At 34.5% G+C, this 17001-nt stretch overlaps 2 protein-coding genes across 2 annotated transcripts; one reads left to right on the top strand and one right to left on the bottom strand.

The window, feature by feature from the left end:
• The first annotated feature begins 835 nt into the window (after window positions 1–835).
• On the top strand, window positions 836–14858 carry LOC105617774. The gene is made up of 10 exons (XM_012199328.1): window positions 836–1193; window positions 1955–2117; window positions 2787–2927; window positions 3565–3686; window positions 3908–9418; window positions 9706–10102; window positions 11035–11442; window positions 13297–13498; window positions 13593–13772; window positions 14673–14858. The coding sequence occupies exons 1-10, from the start codon at window positions 836–838 to the stop codon at window positions 14856–14858; spliced, it is 7668 nt and encodes a 2555-aa protein (XP_012054718.1).
• Window positions 14859–15991: 1133 nt separating this feature from the next.
• LOC105617775 lies at window positions 15992–16561 on the bottom strand. Its single transcript, XM_012199329.1, has one exon. It carries the CDS (start codon window positions 16559–16561, stop codon window positions 15992–15994), a length of 570 nt encoding a protein of 189 aa, XP_012054719.1.
• Window positions 16562–17001: the final 440 nt, after the last annotated feature.

The following is a 17001-nucleotide window of genomic DNA, read 5'->3' on the forward strand; positions in this document are numbered from 1 at the left end:
AGAGAGAGAGAGAGAGAGAAAAGCGCAGCGAACTATGGCGAATTCGTCTTTGCCAGCGGTAGAGGATGTTTCTCACGAAATTTCTCATCACGAGCCTTTAATTCGAATCGCTGTTGATTCATAACGTCTTGCAACGCAAGCGAAACAATCGCGAGCGATGCGATCAGACCGCAAACATCTTCCTTCTCTTTTAGCGATCCTGCGATTAAGTCAGCGTTAAGAGGTAATTGATTTTTGCGTTCAACGAACAGGTTCGATAAATCGTTTTGCGAGGATATCAGTAGAATACACTGGCGAGACGTCTCTCTCACGCTTCTCCTATTTCTCTCGCCTATCTCATGCAGAAATACAAGTCAGCCTCTATCGCTGATGTCATTGGCATAGATCTACTTTCGTCGATGGTTGATGAACTATATTTCATCAACAGTCTAAAAGCTCTAGAATAGCTCTAAATAAAATAGAATTTAAATAGACTTGTTTTTATTATTCGTAATCTGACTGCAACCTTGACGATAAGTGCAGGAAGAGTTGAATAAATTTCGATAAATAAAAAGAAATTGGCGAATCAAAAGTTAAATTAATTGTTTGTACTGATACAGATTGTAATCGCTAAAATAACTTGTTGATAAATTTATTGCTTTTTAACTTTTTGTGACATCCATTTAATGAAATGAATAATCTAATAATAAGATTGTAACAAAACTATAAAGTTTAACGACGAATTCGTGATATATAAATCTGGCAATTTGATTGCAGAAACGAGACGCATGACAGACGACACCAGGTGGGCGTTATCAGGTGAGGGTTTAGCAGCTTTCGGCGACGCGATCGAGAGATGTCGGATGCCGCCGGCACGGATAATCCGGCATTCGCCAACGAAGACGAGTGCGTTAGCGGTTCCAAATTGGAGAACAGCGGTCAGCAGCAAGCAGCCTTGAACCAGGATCACAAGTCTTCGACGGACAATGCGCCGGTAGAAAATGGCCACCAACAATCCTTCATCTCCCAACACTATGTCGAACCCATTAAGCCGAGCTCGGAGCCATGTTATAAAACGGAAACGAGAATTGAGGTGCCGGCCGATAACACAGAGAAGACTATGCCGGAACCGAAACTCAATGGCATCCACGGGAATGGCAATAATAACGACGCGAGTTTCCTTAACAACAGTGCTACGAGCGTACAGATCAACGGTGAGTTCACAAATAATATCACGTATACGATATCCCGCTACTATACATGGACATACTGAGGCTTGAATACGTTATATGAATATCTATGAACTTAAAACATTATGAGTAAGTAACAATTTTGAGTAAGATTAAAATTAGAAGTAATCGCGCTAAGACCGAGTTAACTGTACATTTCTAGTCACGTAAATATAATGTATGAATAGAAGGAAAGGTACCACAAGAAACCGCTATAGAATAGCTTATCATCTTCCATTACCGTCACCCGTAGGACACGATTTCAGTAAGAGCGAGACTTTCAATCGTTAATTACCGGCATTGGCATTACTACCGGTTTGTAGAGAAAAAGTCGTTCATGACCGATAAAATCCCAGAAAGTATCGTATCCGGGACTTTTCATAGTGGATCCGTTGACACATGTCACAATTATTAACATGCCTTTCTCAATCTCGCGCGTTTTAAAGTAACAACAATAATTTCAAGTATTCCTTATCTAAATTAAATTAAATTCTCGTCAATCTCTTCCTCTCATTAATTATTTGTTTATGTACTTCTTATTAACATACAATATCTTTATATTTCGTGCGAATTTGCTTACCTCGTTACGCTATGCATGCAGCAGGAAACTCGGCCCTGTTTAGTCACTTACTATTTCGTGGAATGCAGTTTCTCCGCTATTTCGTGTGTGACCGGAAAATGAAAACCGGTTGCACCATACGCGTGGATATATATCCCGATAGTAAACGGTTTCCCGTTTTCCGTAGACTCCGGAAAGAAGGAGCAAATCGAGGCCGTAAATCTGGAACTGGTCTCGATGAGGCCATACACAGGCAATATTCAGACAAAGGGTCAAGAAGCCTGCGAAGTACCAGCTGATCCTTATGAGGAGTACTTCGTGCCGGTTAACGAGCATCGAAAGTACATCAGGTAACGAGTTATTTGTCAAAGCGAACGTATCTCTGATGCTTACGTATTCTTTATTTTATTTCTGGTTCCGCCTTCTAACTCTTATTTAATCATTTTTTGTGAAAACCAGTCGAATATGCGAAAATTCTTCTGGATTTTAAAAACAGGGAACAGGAAAAAGAGAAAAACGTACGTCCTTATAGGATCTATCAATTATATATATGTACCGGGTATTACAACGTTTTTAAACAAGACTTTCTATTATTGCTGTCAGATTTACAATGGAATACCATTTTTACAAAAGTTGTATTGCGCACGACAAAAAGTTAACTACGTTATGAAAAGCGAGTGTTTGCTATATAAATTAAACATACCAACACTATCAGATCCCGGCGCGGGATCGCGCAATATATACGTCTCAATATCCATTTCAGAATAATCATACTGCTAGCACTATGTATGTCATAGAATTACGATGAAAACATCTAGAGAAAGAACATTGTGTAGGATAGAAGTATATTTCCTAGAAAGAAGCGCAAGTATTCCGTTGCCGAGGGAATTGTCAGGCGATAGAGATATCTTAGCACCGTTTTTAGCTCCAGCCAATAGCACATAGAGCTTGTGCAAGCTGCTGGTCGAAAAGCCTCACATAGAGTGTTAGACGGTGTTTTCTGTTGTCACGGTACTTAGCAGGGGTCCCGAGGCCGAGGTTGAAACAACCGTAGCTGGAGTGCGTTTTGATTTGGGTCCCGGCGTCGGCCGCGAGGGACTCAGCCTGAGAGATCCCGCCGCCGGATTGGTCGACTATTCCCACTGGCTGACAGCCCTCAGGTACTTGACGGATGTTTTCGAGGGAAAAAAAACAAAAAATACAGCTGGGAACTGTCTTAGTGGAATATCTCTTAGGGGCACGCGGTCGCGTACTAACACGCTTATGCTATCCTCCCTCGAGTCGAATCGAATACGAAAATTTCTTCATAAAAATTGCACGTCCAAGAATTTATTTTTACCCTTTATTTCGTCCTATTGATATCGAGACGGCTTCTCCAAATAAGAGAATCGATGATAATATAGATCACAAAGATCGACACAAATGCTACTGCTATAAATATATGTAGGATGTCACCATTGATTAACTGATCAGGATTAATCCCGAAATGTAGTACCGTAAACCAATCAAAACGCAAACCAATCTCGCGATATGTTATTATTATTCTCAAAATCTAATCGAAGATACTTAAGCAAGAAATGCGCGCAGCAGGGGCGCACATTGGTATATGAGAGTTTAGGCATTAGACTGGGTGCGACCAAGAAAGCTTCTAATCCATAGACTGGACATTGACGAAGGTTGCTAGGAATCGCATTACATGCGCAACGCTGTATAAAATATGCTTTTTGGGTTTAGGACAAGAAAGACATTACATGCAATAGATTCATGTCTCTATGTGACAACGAAATTGTGTTGCAGGGGCGAGAAACTTTACGTTACGAAGGATAAAAGGTCTAAAAATTCATACTGGAGAAGAATGGCCTGGGGTTGCGCGCTGTTGGTTATAGTAATTGCCGTAATCATCGCCATTTTGGCCGCAAGTAAGACAAATCATTATTCTTTTAACTTTACAAGTTTTATTTTTACAAAATATATATTATTCATAATAGTATAAAAAAATATATCATTCATACTATCCATATAGCTATATAAAAAAATATTACACATGTATAAAATAAATTAGACATTTTATAAGACATTTTATTAGACATTTTATACAATAAAATTGCTCCAAAATAAAAATGTTGTATCTTTATTTTAGCTGGTGTATTTCCAATACCGGCTACGGAACCTTTGGAGAACGTAGAAGAAAATAACACACGCCAATTTAATGAAGTGCAGACGGCCGGAAGTCGAGAATATGTGAAGGATCCGCCATTAAGTCCACCACCTTTAACTTCGACTTTTCCACTGTGGCCTACAACTGACGAAACATTATTCGATATTGTACCAGATGCTCTGGATGGAACTTTGAGACTAGACGATTTTAACTGGAATGACGATTTTAGTGACATCAAATCTCGAGTATACAGACAAGTAAGCTCCGAAATAGAGGAGCATCTAGGAAATATTCTTCGACAAGCGGGCAGCATGTCTGTAATCAAAGTATACGACATCAATAAGGAAGGAGAAATAAGATTCAGAATAAGTCATCCACCTCGAAATGCACCTGAAGAGAGTCAGGAATACATCGAAGATGTATTACGAAAAAATAGTAATATGATCGGAGAATATCACCTGAACAGACTTCATGTAGGAAAGCTTATCGATCAATGTGAATATGGCAATCTCAAATGCACCGGAAACTGTAAATATGATTACCCTTCTGGCATATTTGTATGTACCTGTAAATTAGGAGAAATATTGCACCATGATGGCAAAACTTGTGTGAATGATAGTGATTTGAGTAATGTCGAAATGGATGATGTAATGCCACAATCTACCACGGAATTAATTAATGATTTTCAAGGTAGAAGCAGAAATCCAGGCGCAATAGACTTCGAACCCAGACATCCTAATACTTGGAAAAATACGAACTTCAAAACAGGTTTGGCAGAAACAGACACATCGACGGCGAAGTCTAAAACAAAAGATATTAATCCTGAGCAATCTGATATATCAATAGAACAACAGACCGAATTTACACCAACGACGAAACATTCAGTTTTTAAGAATGATGATTCCCATTGGAATCATGAATATGTACATCATTCGAAGGAAACTATTGAAACAGAGTCTCCCATTAAAACCTCCCAAGAACCTTTTGCTGAACTAAAACCTACTTCTGAATCAAAATCTACAACTGAACCAGAACCCAGTGTTGAACCAGAACCTAATGCTGAGCCAGAACCCAGTGCTGAACCAGAATCCAGCGCTGAACCAGAACCCAGTGCTGAACCAGAACCCAGTGCTGAGCCAGAATCCAGTGCTGAGTCAGAATCCAGTGCTGAGCCAGAATCCAGTGCTGAATCAGAATCCAGTGCTGAGCCAGAATTCAGTGTTAAACCAGAACCCAGTGCTGAGCCAGAACCCAATGCTGAGCCAAAACTCAGTGCTGAGCCAGAGCCTACTGCACCAGAAATTATTGTTCCAGAATTCACCGTTAAACCAGAACCAGAGTCTACACCTATATTATCCGCTACTATACTAAATCCTGCTTCTGAACCAGAGCCAACTGCAAAACCAGAAATTGCTCCTGAAGTCGAATTTACTATTGAAGCAGAATCTATTACTGAAAGAGAATCTACTGCAAAAGTGCCTATTACAGAATCAGCAATAACTATCAATGAAACAGACAGTGAGATAAAATCAAAAACGGAATCTCAACATTTAACAATAGAACCGTATTTGAAATCAAAAATTGAAATATCTGATCGACCTGAATTTTCTGTTAAACCGATGTCTCATGATGATACTTCTGAATCTACACAGACATCATCTTCGGACGATGTTGGTACAACTAATGTATTCAAATCTCTTATTGAATTAACAGATAAAAGCGATAATTCCAAAAACAATGAAACTCCTATCACAACTGTAAAGCCTAATGAAAATTCAACAGACAATGATACACCCTTACAGATAATACCTTTAATATCTAAAGATATCAATGATAATGTAGATACTAAAACAACAACTATACAATCTTATAGTAAGAATGATGAAATTACTGAAAGTACAATTATCGAGGCTGGTCTTACTACCTTAAATTATAGAGATTTAAAACAAAATGATGATGTAAATGTTATATCAGTCAAACCTGAGAATCATGCGGAATCAGTCATAGAACAATTTACAGAAAATCCTAATCTTCAAGAAGATAAAGAAAATGACTCTACTACAAAAACAAATTTTGATACGAATTTAAGTAATATCCAAAATGGTTCTGCGACTAGTGAACACGATTTAACAAAACAAAAATCAGACATCGATTTAAATGTTTTTGAACAAGTCAGTTTAACTACTGCAACAACTACTGTGCCAGTCACATCAGTAGAAGAAAAAACAGAATTGACTACTAAATTCATCAATAACGATAAGCATTCATCGACAGGACATATCCATACAATAGAAATAAATGGCATAAGTAATAGAAATCCAGAAACAAATAATTATACTAAAGTACACGAGACAACTACGATACCAGAAACTACTCCAATTGACATGTTTACTCAGCCAATACTTGGATATCGGGAAGAATTTGTACCTGAGCCCGCATTGCAACCAAATACACCAGATTCAAGCGAGAAAAATGTCATCGAACATATGCCGACAACGGTCTTCCCTAAAGTACCGGAAAATTTTGCTCACAATGTCGAGCCACTCAGGGAACCTATCGTGAAATCGGCGGATGACGAACATATCATGTTGATACCAAAGTCCGAGCAACCAGTAGAGATACACGCGATAATTCCAGAACTCATTCCAGAACAAGTTACAAATAAATCTCTGAAAGCAGAAAATTCGACAACAAAAGAAAACAAATCTATAGAAGATACAACCTCGATCGATTCATCTAAAATACATACTAATGAGAATATCGTTCCTGCGAGCAATAATAAACATGTGGTACGCCCTGATGAAATTCAAGAACATTTAACGAGTCACCCTCTTCACCCAGCGGTATTTCCAGAAAATTCGGTAGATCATTTCACAGGAAAGTCAGACGATCGACCTGCTGAGGATATGTCACCATTCTTACCGGACGTTCATAAAGAAAAAGAAAGTCTAAAGAAACCACGCCTAGATAAGGACGAGCAAGATGGTCCTAATCCTTTTGAAACTCATATCGATGATGTTATAACGCATCGACCATTAACACGTAATAGTGCAGACAGAGTAAATGAAACTGAAACCAAAGATTTATTAATTGACGTTATTTCCAAGAATAACGAAAAGAAGATAGATATCATAAAAGAAACACAAAACCATGAAATAAATACGACAAATGACATAGGCAACAGCATACATACTAACAATACAGAAGCTAAGATTCTAAACGTATCACATCAAAATAATACACTGAAATCAGTCAACAATGACGGAACAAAAGACGGCATTGCAGATCAGGAAAATGGCGAAGATAAAGAATTGAAAATAATCCCATTGACAGTAGAAGATAAATCAGTAGATTCAATTTCTCAAACTACACTGCAACCTATAGATAAGAAAACGGAACCTGAAGTTGTAATTTCCGCTGGAAAGAAAGTACAAGAAGTTGAAGATATCACGATAGAAAGCGGTGTGACAAGTTCAGAGAAACCAGAAGAAAACGCTGTCGAAGATCACTACAACGATATTACGGATGAGGCTTTATCAAAAGGATATCAGCACGATAATACCGGCATTCCAATTAAAGTTATAGAGTCATCCAAAAAAGCAGTTTTAAAGGACATTGATCCTATAAAAGTTTCTTATAATGGTCCTTATTCGTCGTTAACTATGTTCGATGTCATAAAGAAAAAAAACGAAACGAACGAAAAGATATTTTCTGATACGACACAAAGTCCGATGGTTACGAAAACCGATGGAGTTATAAATCAAATGGAAGATGGTAGATTGACTACACAAGAACCTGTGTTGCCTATAGAAATTCAACAGGAAATGTCTACGACAACCGACAAAGTTGAAATCACGACTGTAATCGATAATGGAAAACATGAAGAGAACAATACGGATCCGCCGAATGTTGGTCAATCCGACGAGAAAGAAGCTATTACAGCACAAATGACAACAACTCAAGCCACGCTGGAAACTAAAACTACAGCTCAGATCCCAATCTTGCCCGAGGAGTTGCAAACGACAGAAAGTGATATATTATCAACAACATTGAGTGAAGAGGTACCGAGTGTAGACAAGAAAATGGAAACTACTGACAAGACAGTTTCAACGGATGATGCTAGCAATGCAACGAAAAAAAACGAAGCAGAGAGTGTTGTTACACCCAGCAATGTAATGGATACATCGGAAAGAAACATGGCAGCGACAACAGTGTACGAGAGTAACGTCAGCTTAGAAACTGACCGGAAAATAGAATATGATAAAAATGGGCAGATAATTGAAAGTGCGACGGAAAGCATAAAAATTGAGACTATTCCTATGATGTCCACGATAGGAAAAGATATTGTAGGTGGCGTAGAAGGAACTTCGTCTATGCCTAACGATGTCACCACCACGGAAGATGTCAGACCGGTCACGGAAATGTTGGACGACACGGAACCTATGATAGATTATAGAATATTGTTCACTACGGTTCCGCCAAGACCGATATTGCTTGATCCGGAACTGTCTGAAGAGGCGCTCAGAGTAATACCGCTGGAAAAGAGTCAAGAAAGCAAGAAAAAACCAATTGATAAGAAGGGATTCGACAAACATAAATACAAAAAAGAAAAAGACCTGAGTCTGGAGGATCAGAATGAAGACAACGTTTTGACGGAAAGGTTCGATCAGACCATACTTTTCCAAACAGAACCATCGACGATTACGACTACAGAGGAACTGCATGACAGTGTGGTAAGCTCGGATATATACCCAAATGTACCCAGATTCACCGTGGCTGATAAGGAAGGCAACATCGTGCCCATATCGAAATGGAAAGATACAGTGGTTAGAACCGAAAATAAAGATTTGGTCACAGAGACAAAGCCCAAAAATTATCCTAGCTTTATACCTGTATCAGAAGAGATAATAGAGTCGGTACCAGTCACGGAGCCCTACATAATCATGCGAAATTATACTCGTCCCATGATCGTAACGAACGATGCGGAAAAAACGACTGCAAATGAGACGACAGTCGAAAGTCAAACTAATACAAGAGCAAACGAAACGACTGAACAAAATACTTTTTTTTCGGATCAAGTATTCAGCGACCACGAAGAAGCGAAAATAGATCACATTAAGGAAGAGTCGACTACGCAAACGTTGAAGGTAGAGATCGAGAATACCACAGCTAGCAGTCCTTCGGAATTTCCATTTCCTGGGAGCCTCTTGAAATGCTCCACAGGTCAATTTCAATGTGTTAATGGAACGTCTAGGAACGGTGCGTATTGCGTCCCACAGTCCGCCAAATGTGACTCTGAAAATGATTGTTCCGACGGCTCGGATGAGTGGAACTGCACAGCAGAAGATTGTTCGAGTAACTTTCGCTGCGCTAATGGACATTGTCTGAAGAGGCACCTTGTTTGCAATAAGATAGTAGATTGTGATGACGGCAGCGATGAACATAACTGCGAGAACTGGCAGTGCCAGGCTGATGACTTTAGATGCCCAAGCGGTAAGTAATTGAGTACAATTGATATACAATATGCAAGAGTAATAATAGAATAATAATGGAAAATAATAAAGTTTCAAATTCTTGATTGTTTGTTAAGACTTCCAAAAATTTTTTAATTTTGAATAAAATATTAGTAGAATTTTATTACATACCTATACAAAAAGATTTAATAAATCTTGAGCATATTGCTAACGAATAATAAAATTCAATAATCATAATGATTGAGATATCTCAAATAATAATTCTTATCAGAATCACGATAGAATTATGAAATTTTACGATTGTAGGAAGATGCATTCCGGGATTATGGCGATGCGATGGTCGACCCGATTGCGAAGGACATCAGGACGAGTATAATTGCACGGAAATTTGCGGAAACAATGAATATCTATGCCCAACAGAAAAATGGTGCATCCCACAAGCGTGGCATTGCAACGGAGTTACCGATTGCATTAATGGGGAAGACGAAAAGTTATGCGACTGTACCTTAGATCAATTCAAGTGTCAAACCGGTGGATGCATCCCTCTGAATCAAGTCTGCGATGGCATCGAGAATTGTCCAGATTATTCAGACGAATGGAGTTGCCTAATTGCCAATATTACTGCAAATCGAAATCTCACTAACGCGGAAACGGATAGCAACACGGCGAGCGAAGCAAATCGCGTGCCATTTTTAAAGATAAGGTATTTAAATCATACCAAATAAATATAATACATTTATTATTTGTCTTCTTGATTTCTAAATTATGTTTATTAATTCGAAACACGAACTAATAACGTACTATTTTATTAAAGAAAGAAAAAAAAAATTTAATAAAATGTGAAAGGCTTGTGCAAGCCTCCACAGTTATTGGTGCGTAAAAAAGTCAAATCAATAATTAAAACTTAAAACATTATTCAATATATTAAAAACATACAAATATTTCGATCTTAGATTTAGATCTTCTTCAATGTAACAGTCAAAAAAGTATAGTAATAAAAAGATGAACAGGCTGTAATCTCTTCTCCTGATAGCCTTCCAATGTCGAAAGAGTCAAAATAGATCTAATAGTATTGCATAAAATAAATATTAATATAAAATAAATCCAAATATTTTTGCACTTGAAATAAGATATAGATATATTTGCCCTTTAAAAGAAAAAAAGCGAAGATGTCGAATGGCAAAAGTGCAAACAACGCGAACAGACCTACAATAAAACGAAAATAAAGCAAGAAGAGAGATTACGCTTTCGCGCAAAGTGACGTAAAACCTCACAGTAGCACACAGCATCTTAAACACAGGATGTTAAAAAAGCACTAAAAAAAGTAGCAACGCCTGTAAGCGCTTTTGCAGCTGTGCTATTTGGGGTATAACAAGAAAAAATAATTATAAATAATCATTTTTAAAAAAATCTTAATTATTTCATTAGCTCGAAATGAATTAATATGAGTAATGTATTAATGTATTAATATACGAGTATAAATATAACTTTTTAGGAAAATTATAAAGACGTGTGCTTATATAAATAAAAAAAAAGTTCTTGAAAATATTGGGAAACAATGAAAATAAATATTCTAAAAATTAATAATAAGTATTTCATACTTTGCAATAAAAAAGATATAAAATTTCGATCCAGACAATATAACGGCGACTATCAACTAGTCTGCTCGGACGGATGGAGCGAAGAATTCAGCGATTCCTATTGTCAAGCTTTGGGATTCGTCGGATCTGACGAGACACTCGAATCGTTCGCGTGGGATAGAAGCCAGAAAATCCTAAGACTGAAGACAAATCCTAATTATCGCCTGCCGCTAGTCACGAACTTAGAGGAAGTGGGATTCTGCGTCTCAGACAAAGTTATGCAAGTGTCGTGTCAGGAATTCACTTGTGGTCTCCATGCGGAAGAATTGACCGCAAGGTTGACAGATCCTCCTGAGCGATGGGCTAGTACGGCCTTGTTGAAGAAATCGGAAGAAGGGACTGTTTGTACAGCCAGTATAATCGGCCCTATGCATGCTCTAACTAGTTATTCCTGCATCTATAGGTAATTTGATACAAAAATGATTGTACGAAGTTATTTATAAAGAGCAGACAAACATAAAAGATAAAAAATGCGTAACGTTTTCTTAAGAGGATCTTAAGGCCGTTTGTATTACCGATTAAATCATAATTTTTGTATAACAATTACTTTTTTCCTCTTTTATCCTTTCTAGGAAAATCCTTTTCTAGGATTAAAGTATATGCATTAATACATGTCGATGAATTGGAATTTTTGCTGCGGATAAAAAATTTCTTAAGATTTCAATTTCGAAGATTTCAATTTTTTGTCATTCTCGATATAAATTCCATCTCACAGACGCGTATACTTCAATAAAAGAATTTTTGAATCTGAAAAGAAGAAAAAATTAAGTAATTGTTACAAAATTACGATTTAGTCGGTAATACAGACGGCTTTGGAATCCCCTTAATCCTTGTAACAAAAATTTTTATGAAAAGGTACAAAAAAAATTATACAGATTGAGACAAGATATCTTGGAAATTTTTAATTTTTTATAGATATTCGTAGTGAAACATAAATGAGATTTATCTATCTTAATTAAGTCAGAATCAGACTACACATTGAAAATTGATTGAAATTTGAATGAAATGAATCAAAATAATAGGAGCTAAAATTCTTTTACCTCACATTTAAATTAAATGTGAGGTGGTTAAATTTCAGTCTTCAATCTTCAATTTTTAATCTTTAATGCGTATACAGTCTGATTCCGGTCTTAAGGGAATCTTAAAGCCTGTATTACCAATTAAGTCGTAATCTTTGTATAACAATTGCTTTTTTTTCTTTTATAGATTCGAAAATTCTTTTATAGATTCGGAAATTCTTTTCCAGGATTAAAGTATACGCATTAATACGTGTGGTATGGAGTACTTCTATGAGGTGGAGTTTATGCTGAAAACGACAAAAAATTTTTCTTAAAATCCTCGCACACTAATCCTGAAATTGGATCCCGGTGAAATCAAATAATTTTCTCATATGTTATCTGCTAAATGCTAAATAAAATATATTAGCGCAAAAAATGAACGGTTTTCGTGTTCGATTCACCTACAGTCACTGACATCATACCATAAAATACTTCCAATAATTTCTAAACGATTGATCTAAAATGGATAAAATTATAGTGTTTTGAAAAGGCCTCAACAAGGACTACAAGAAAATGAAAGAAAAAATGGGGAATCTCACTTAAAAAATTTGAGTTGACTTTGCCCTATTGGCGACGCCACCCTAAGTCAAACTGATGAAACCAGTAACTAGATCTTTTTAAACTCTACAACTTTTATCTGAAATATTTTTTTATAAAACTTATAGTTTTCCAGATATTTTGCCGTTTTTTAAAAAAAATTTTTTGTCGTTTCGATATAAACTTCACACAAACACGTATTAATGCATATACTTTAATCCTAGAAAAAGATTTTCGAATCTGTAAAAAAGAAAAAAAATAATTGTTAGTATTTTATAAATAAAATTATAAGATCCTTGACAGGAAAATTTTTACGAAAAATTGCATAGATTGAGACAAGATCTTAGTTAAAAATTCATAATTTTTCATAGATATTCATAATGAGACGTAGAGTGGCATTGTTTGAAGACGAAGGATTTCTTGGTTTTTCAAATAAATGATGCCACTCTACGTCCTATTATGAATATCTATAAAATTATGAATATCTATAAAAATTTCTAAGATCTTATCTCAATTCATTGTTGCAGTTTTTCGTAAACATTTTTCCACCAGGGATCTTATTGTATAATTTTATTTCGATTTATAAAATAGAATATTTTATTTTTAACATAATATGTAACACATTATTGTTAATACATAATTTTTTACACTTGCTCCAGTAGACACAAGGAAAAGAATGGATGGCAGCTTTTTACCAATGGAAATATGTTAAAAGGAAACACTGTTAAAAATATCATTCCCTATCCTCGAGTGAAATATAATCAATTCCTGTACAATAACGACATCGCTCTAATCAAATTAGGAGAACCATTGGTATTTTCCAGAAATATTAGCGCCATATGTCTTCCCAAACAGCCTATCCAGGTATACTTTCAATTAAATTTTCTGATAAGGCTATGTGTATGCTCATTGTTTAATTAACACATTCCTGATTTCTATATACATGATGATTTTTCAGCCGGAGCAAATTTGCGTAACAGTAGGATGGACATTCCCTAGAAACGGGGAAATGAATTTACAACAATATCTCAAATTCATGCCTCTTCCATTGAATAATTCCGATAAGTGTAACGCCACGAGCCATTATGCAGGATTCATCACAAAGTACGATATATGCATGGATAAAAACCCTTGTTACGTAAGTTTGACAAAAAATGCAATTTTTACATTTCTATAATTATTTTAAAGAAATAATAAAACTTTTAAGAAACTTCTGTATCCGAATATACTTATCTCTTTAAGTAGGTTTTAAGGGCATAAAACACATATATTAATATTTACGCTTTAAACAAATTACATACATGTGAAAGTTGTGTTCATAATATTCTGTTTTATTGAGCAACACATAAATTATTTATTTTATAAATTATTTATTTTATATTAGTTATTTTGATGTTAGTTTTATTGTTATAAACAAAATTTTAAAAATAACAAAAATCTAAATCTGTAAATTTTTTTATATAAATATTTTAAATACTAAAAATGACTTATGTAAAATTTCATTGAGATTCATGAATTAGTTTATAACAAATAAATATTTTGTTTATTCACTGTACAATTAATGTCATCTCAATGTAACTTTACATAAATTTTTGAATTCATAAAGTATTTATATAAAAAATGTATTATTAAAAAAAATGAGATTTTTATCATTATTTTATAATACATTTTTATATATTTCTATTAGAGTACAAATTTTTAAAATATTATTATATTTTTTATTGAAGTAACTTTTGATCTAGATGGTCATAACTGTCTCTAATTTTTTTGTATTACTTTTAAATGCAATTTAGACTAATCTGTAATTTTTTCAAGTAATTCTTAACATTGCCTTAAATATCTCCTTAAATAATCGTATTCAATTAATTCATTGTAATTATAAAATACGCACCATTATATCACATAAATCGTAAATATGCAAAAATTTTAATTTCAAAAATTAATTGAAAAATATATGCAATATCAACAAATTATTAAAAATGTAATTTTAATACGTTGAGAAATTACATATTAATAATAAATCAATTTGTGTTTTTAGAATGACGAAGGAACGCCACTGATGTGTGCCAGTGAATCGCAGAGTGCTTCGGAAAGATGGGAAATCCAGGGATTACTAAGTCATCGTAGAGAATGCTTGGGGAGTCATCCAGCAATTTACTCAAGTTTGGAACCAGCGCTCCCATGGTTGCGCGAAACAGTGCCAGCTTTGCAGACACAGAGCTAAATCATTCATAACAATTTATCGAAGATAAAGAAGCCGATACTTCATGTTCGAAGAGAATCACATAGTTTTAATAAGAAAAAGATCGTGATTCTATATATATAAAACTACGACAGAAGAAAAATTCGAATAGATCTTCCTAATTTTCTTTGTGCTTAAAAAAGTCCATATCCATTTACATTCGTCTTCTCTTTTTTCAATTTTAATGTTCCTATTGATAGCACGAAAGATATTTTAATAATTCTCGAATATCGCAATAGCGATGAGTTATTATGAGAAAAACTTAAGTGCCTTTATTGTTACACGACAGATTGCAGAGAGAGTGAAAAACTCTAGAGAATTATGACATTCGTAATGTACGAGAATTATGAAAATCTTACTTGTAATGAAAATCAAAGACAAAATTATACCGAATTATACTTATAATTAAGGAATCATTATGTAAATATTGTATAAAGTAATTGTTTATTATGGATAATGTGGTATAAGAATTTATTAGTTAACGGGTCTCTTAAAGACACTTTCTACATTCTTGTATTCAAAATTACTACTTATTACTATTTACACAAAATTATTGCTCCACTTGAATTAAAAAATAATTTTTGTAATATATTTTGGATATTTCCAGTACACTTTATATACAATTGATCAGATATATCTATTTAATTTAATATGAGAGATTTAATATGAGAGACCAATACATATGCATGTCCAATTACATACGAATCAATAGTTTGTCTCAGAGATCCTAAATAAGGATTTCTGAAATGAACAATAGATACAATTAAGCAATAGATAGGATAAATGTATATAATATATAACTATTTTTTAATAAAATGCATTGTTATAGAGATTAAACAACAAAGTATGTTTACACATATACGTAGTCATTGATGAATGCGTATTTTTATATATTTCGAGTAAAAACGGTAAATAAATGTATTTTAAACAATTCTGATATTTTCTTTCATCACTGACAATCGCTTTTAAAATCCTTCTCTATAATAAATAAGTTAAAAGATAAATGATAAAAATGATTTTGCATTATAAAAAAATCAAAGCAACAATATTAATTTGTATTAATTAAAACATAATATAAATTAATCGATATTTAAATAAACCAAACAATTATCTCATTAATCATCTGTCTGTTTCTTCGACTTAGCTGCTACTTCTGCAGCTGTAACTGCATTATCTAAAATAATTAATGATTCTGATATACTATTTATAACTGCATTATATTTAGACAGCAGATCATGTACATGAGCATCCAACTCTTTGGAATCTTCGTAAGCTTCGAGATACAATAGTGATAGTTTGTTGAGTGTATTATTTAATTCAGGCGCATCTTTGATACGTTCTGATTCCAACATAGGCATGAGTTCCTGTACTTTGTTTAACAGCTTGTAGTTCTCTACAATCTCTGGCTCCATTGTCAACAACAGCTGTGCTTTAGCACTGGTGGGCATATCAACATCTTCACAAGTAGGCTCCAAGTAGCCATTTAACTCTGGCAAACGTTTGATAAGCGCGTTTGGTTTTTCTCTGCCTGATAATGCTGAGCTGATTAATGAATTGACGTCTGTGAGTCGATCGATAATAACGTTTGATGGTGCAGGATCATCGATATTCATCATCTTACCAAGCCCATATACTTGTTTCTCTAAATTAGCAATTCTCTCTTCTAGCAACTTGACAGACGACATCTCGAGAGCTGAAATACAAAAGCATGAACCCTTATACAAATCGCTATTAAAGATTAATCTATAATTAGAGTTCTTTGCTTCCTGTTTCTTACTTTTTATCACTTCTTAATCTAATCTATGTATACAATGTACTCTTTGCTTTATTTTTACCTTTTACTTCTTGCTTTTTTTCCTTTTACACTTTAATTTGATTTCTTGTTACATATCTCTTCAAAAATTCATCAACTTTATGTTTATTTCATGTAATAGAAAGTGAAAAAATAGGATACTAAATAAAAAAACAAGAAATAAAAGATGATAAAAAAACAAAAGAAAGATTAATTATAGATTGTAGATTAGACTGTTATACCTTGCCTCTTATTCTATTTTTTTTGTTTTTTGTTGCTTGAGATAAAAGTTGACGAACTTTGGAAGAGATAAGAAACATATGATAACCTGAA

The sequence above is a fragment of the Atta cephalotes genome, assembly GCF_000143395.1.
Source record: "Atta cephalotes unplaced genomic scaffold scaffold00014, whole genome shotgun sequence".
NCBI lineage: Eukaryota > Metazoa > Arthropoda > Insecta > Hymenoptera > Formicidae > Atta > Atta cephalotes.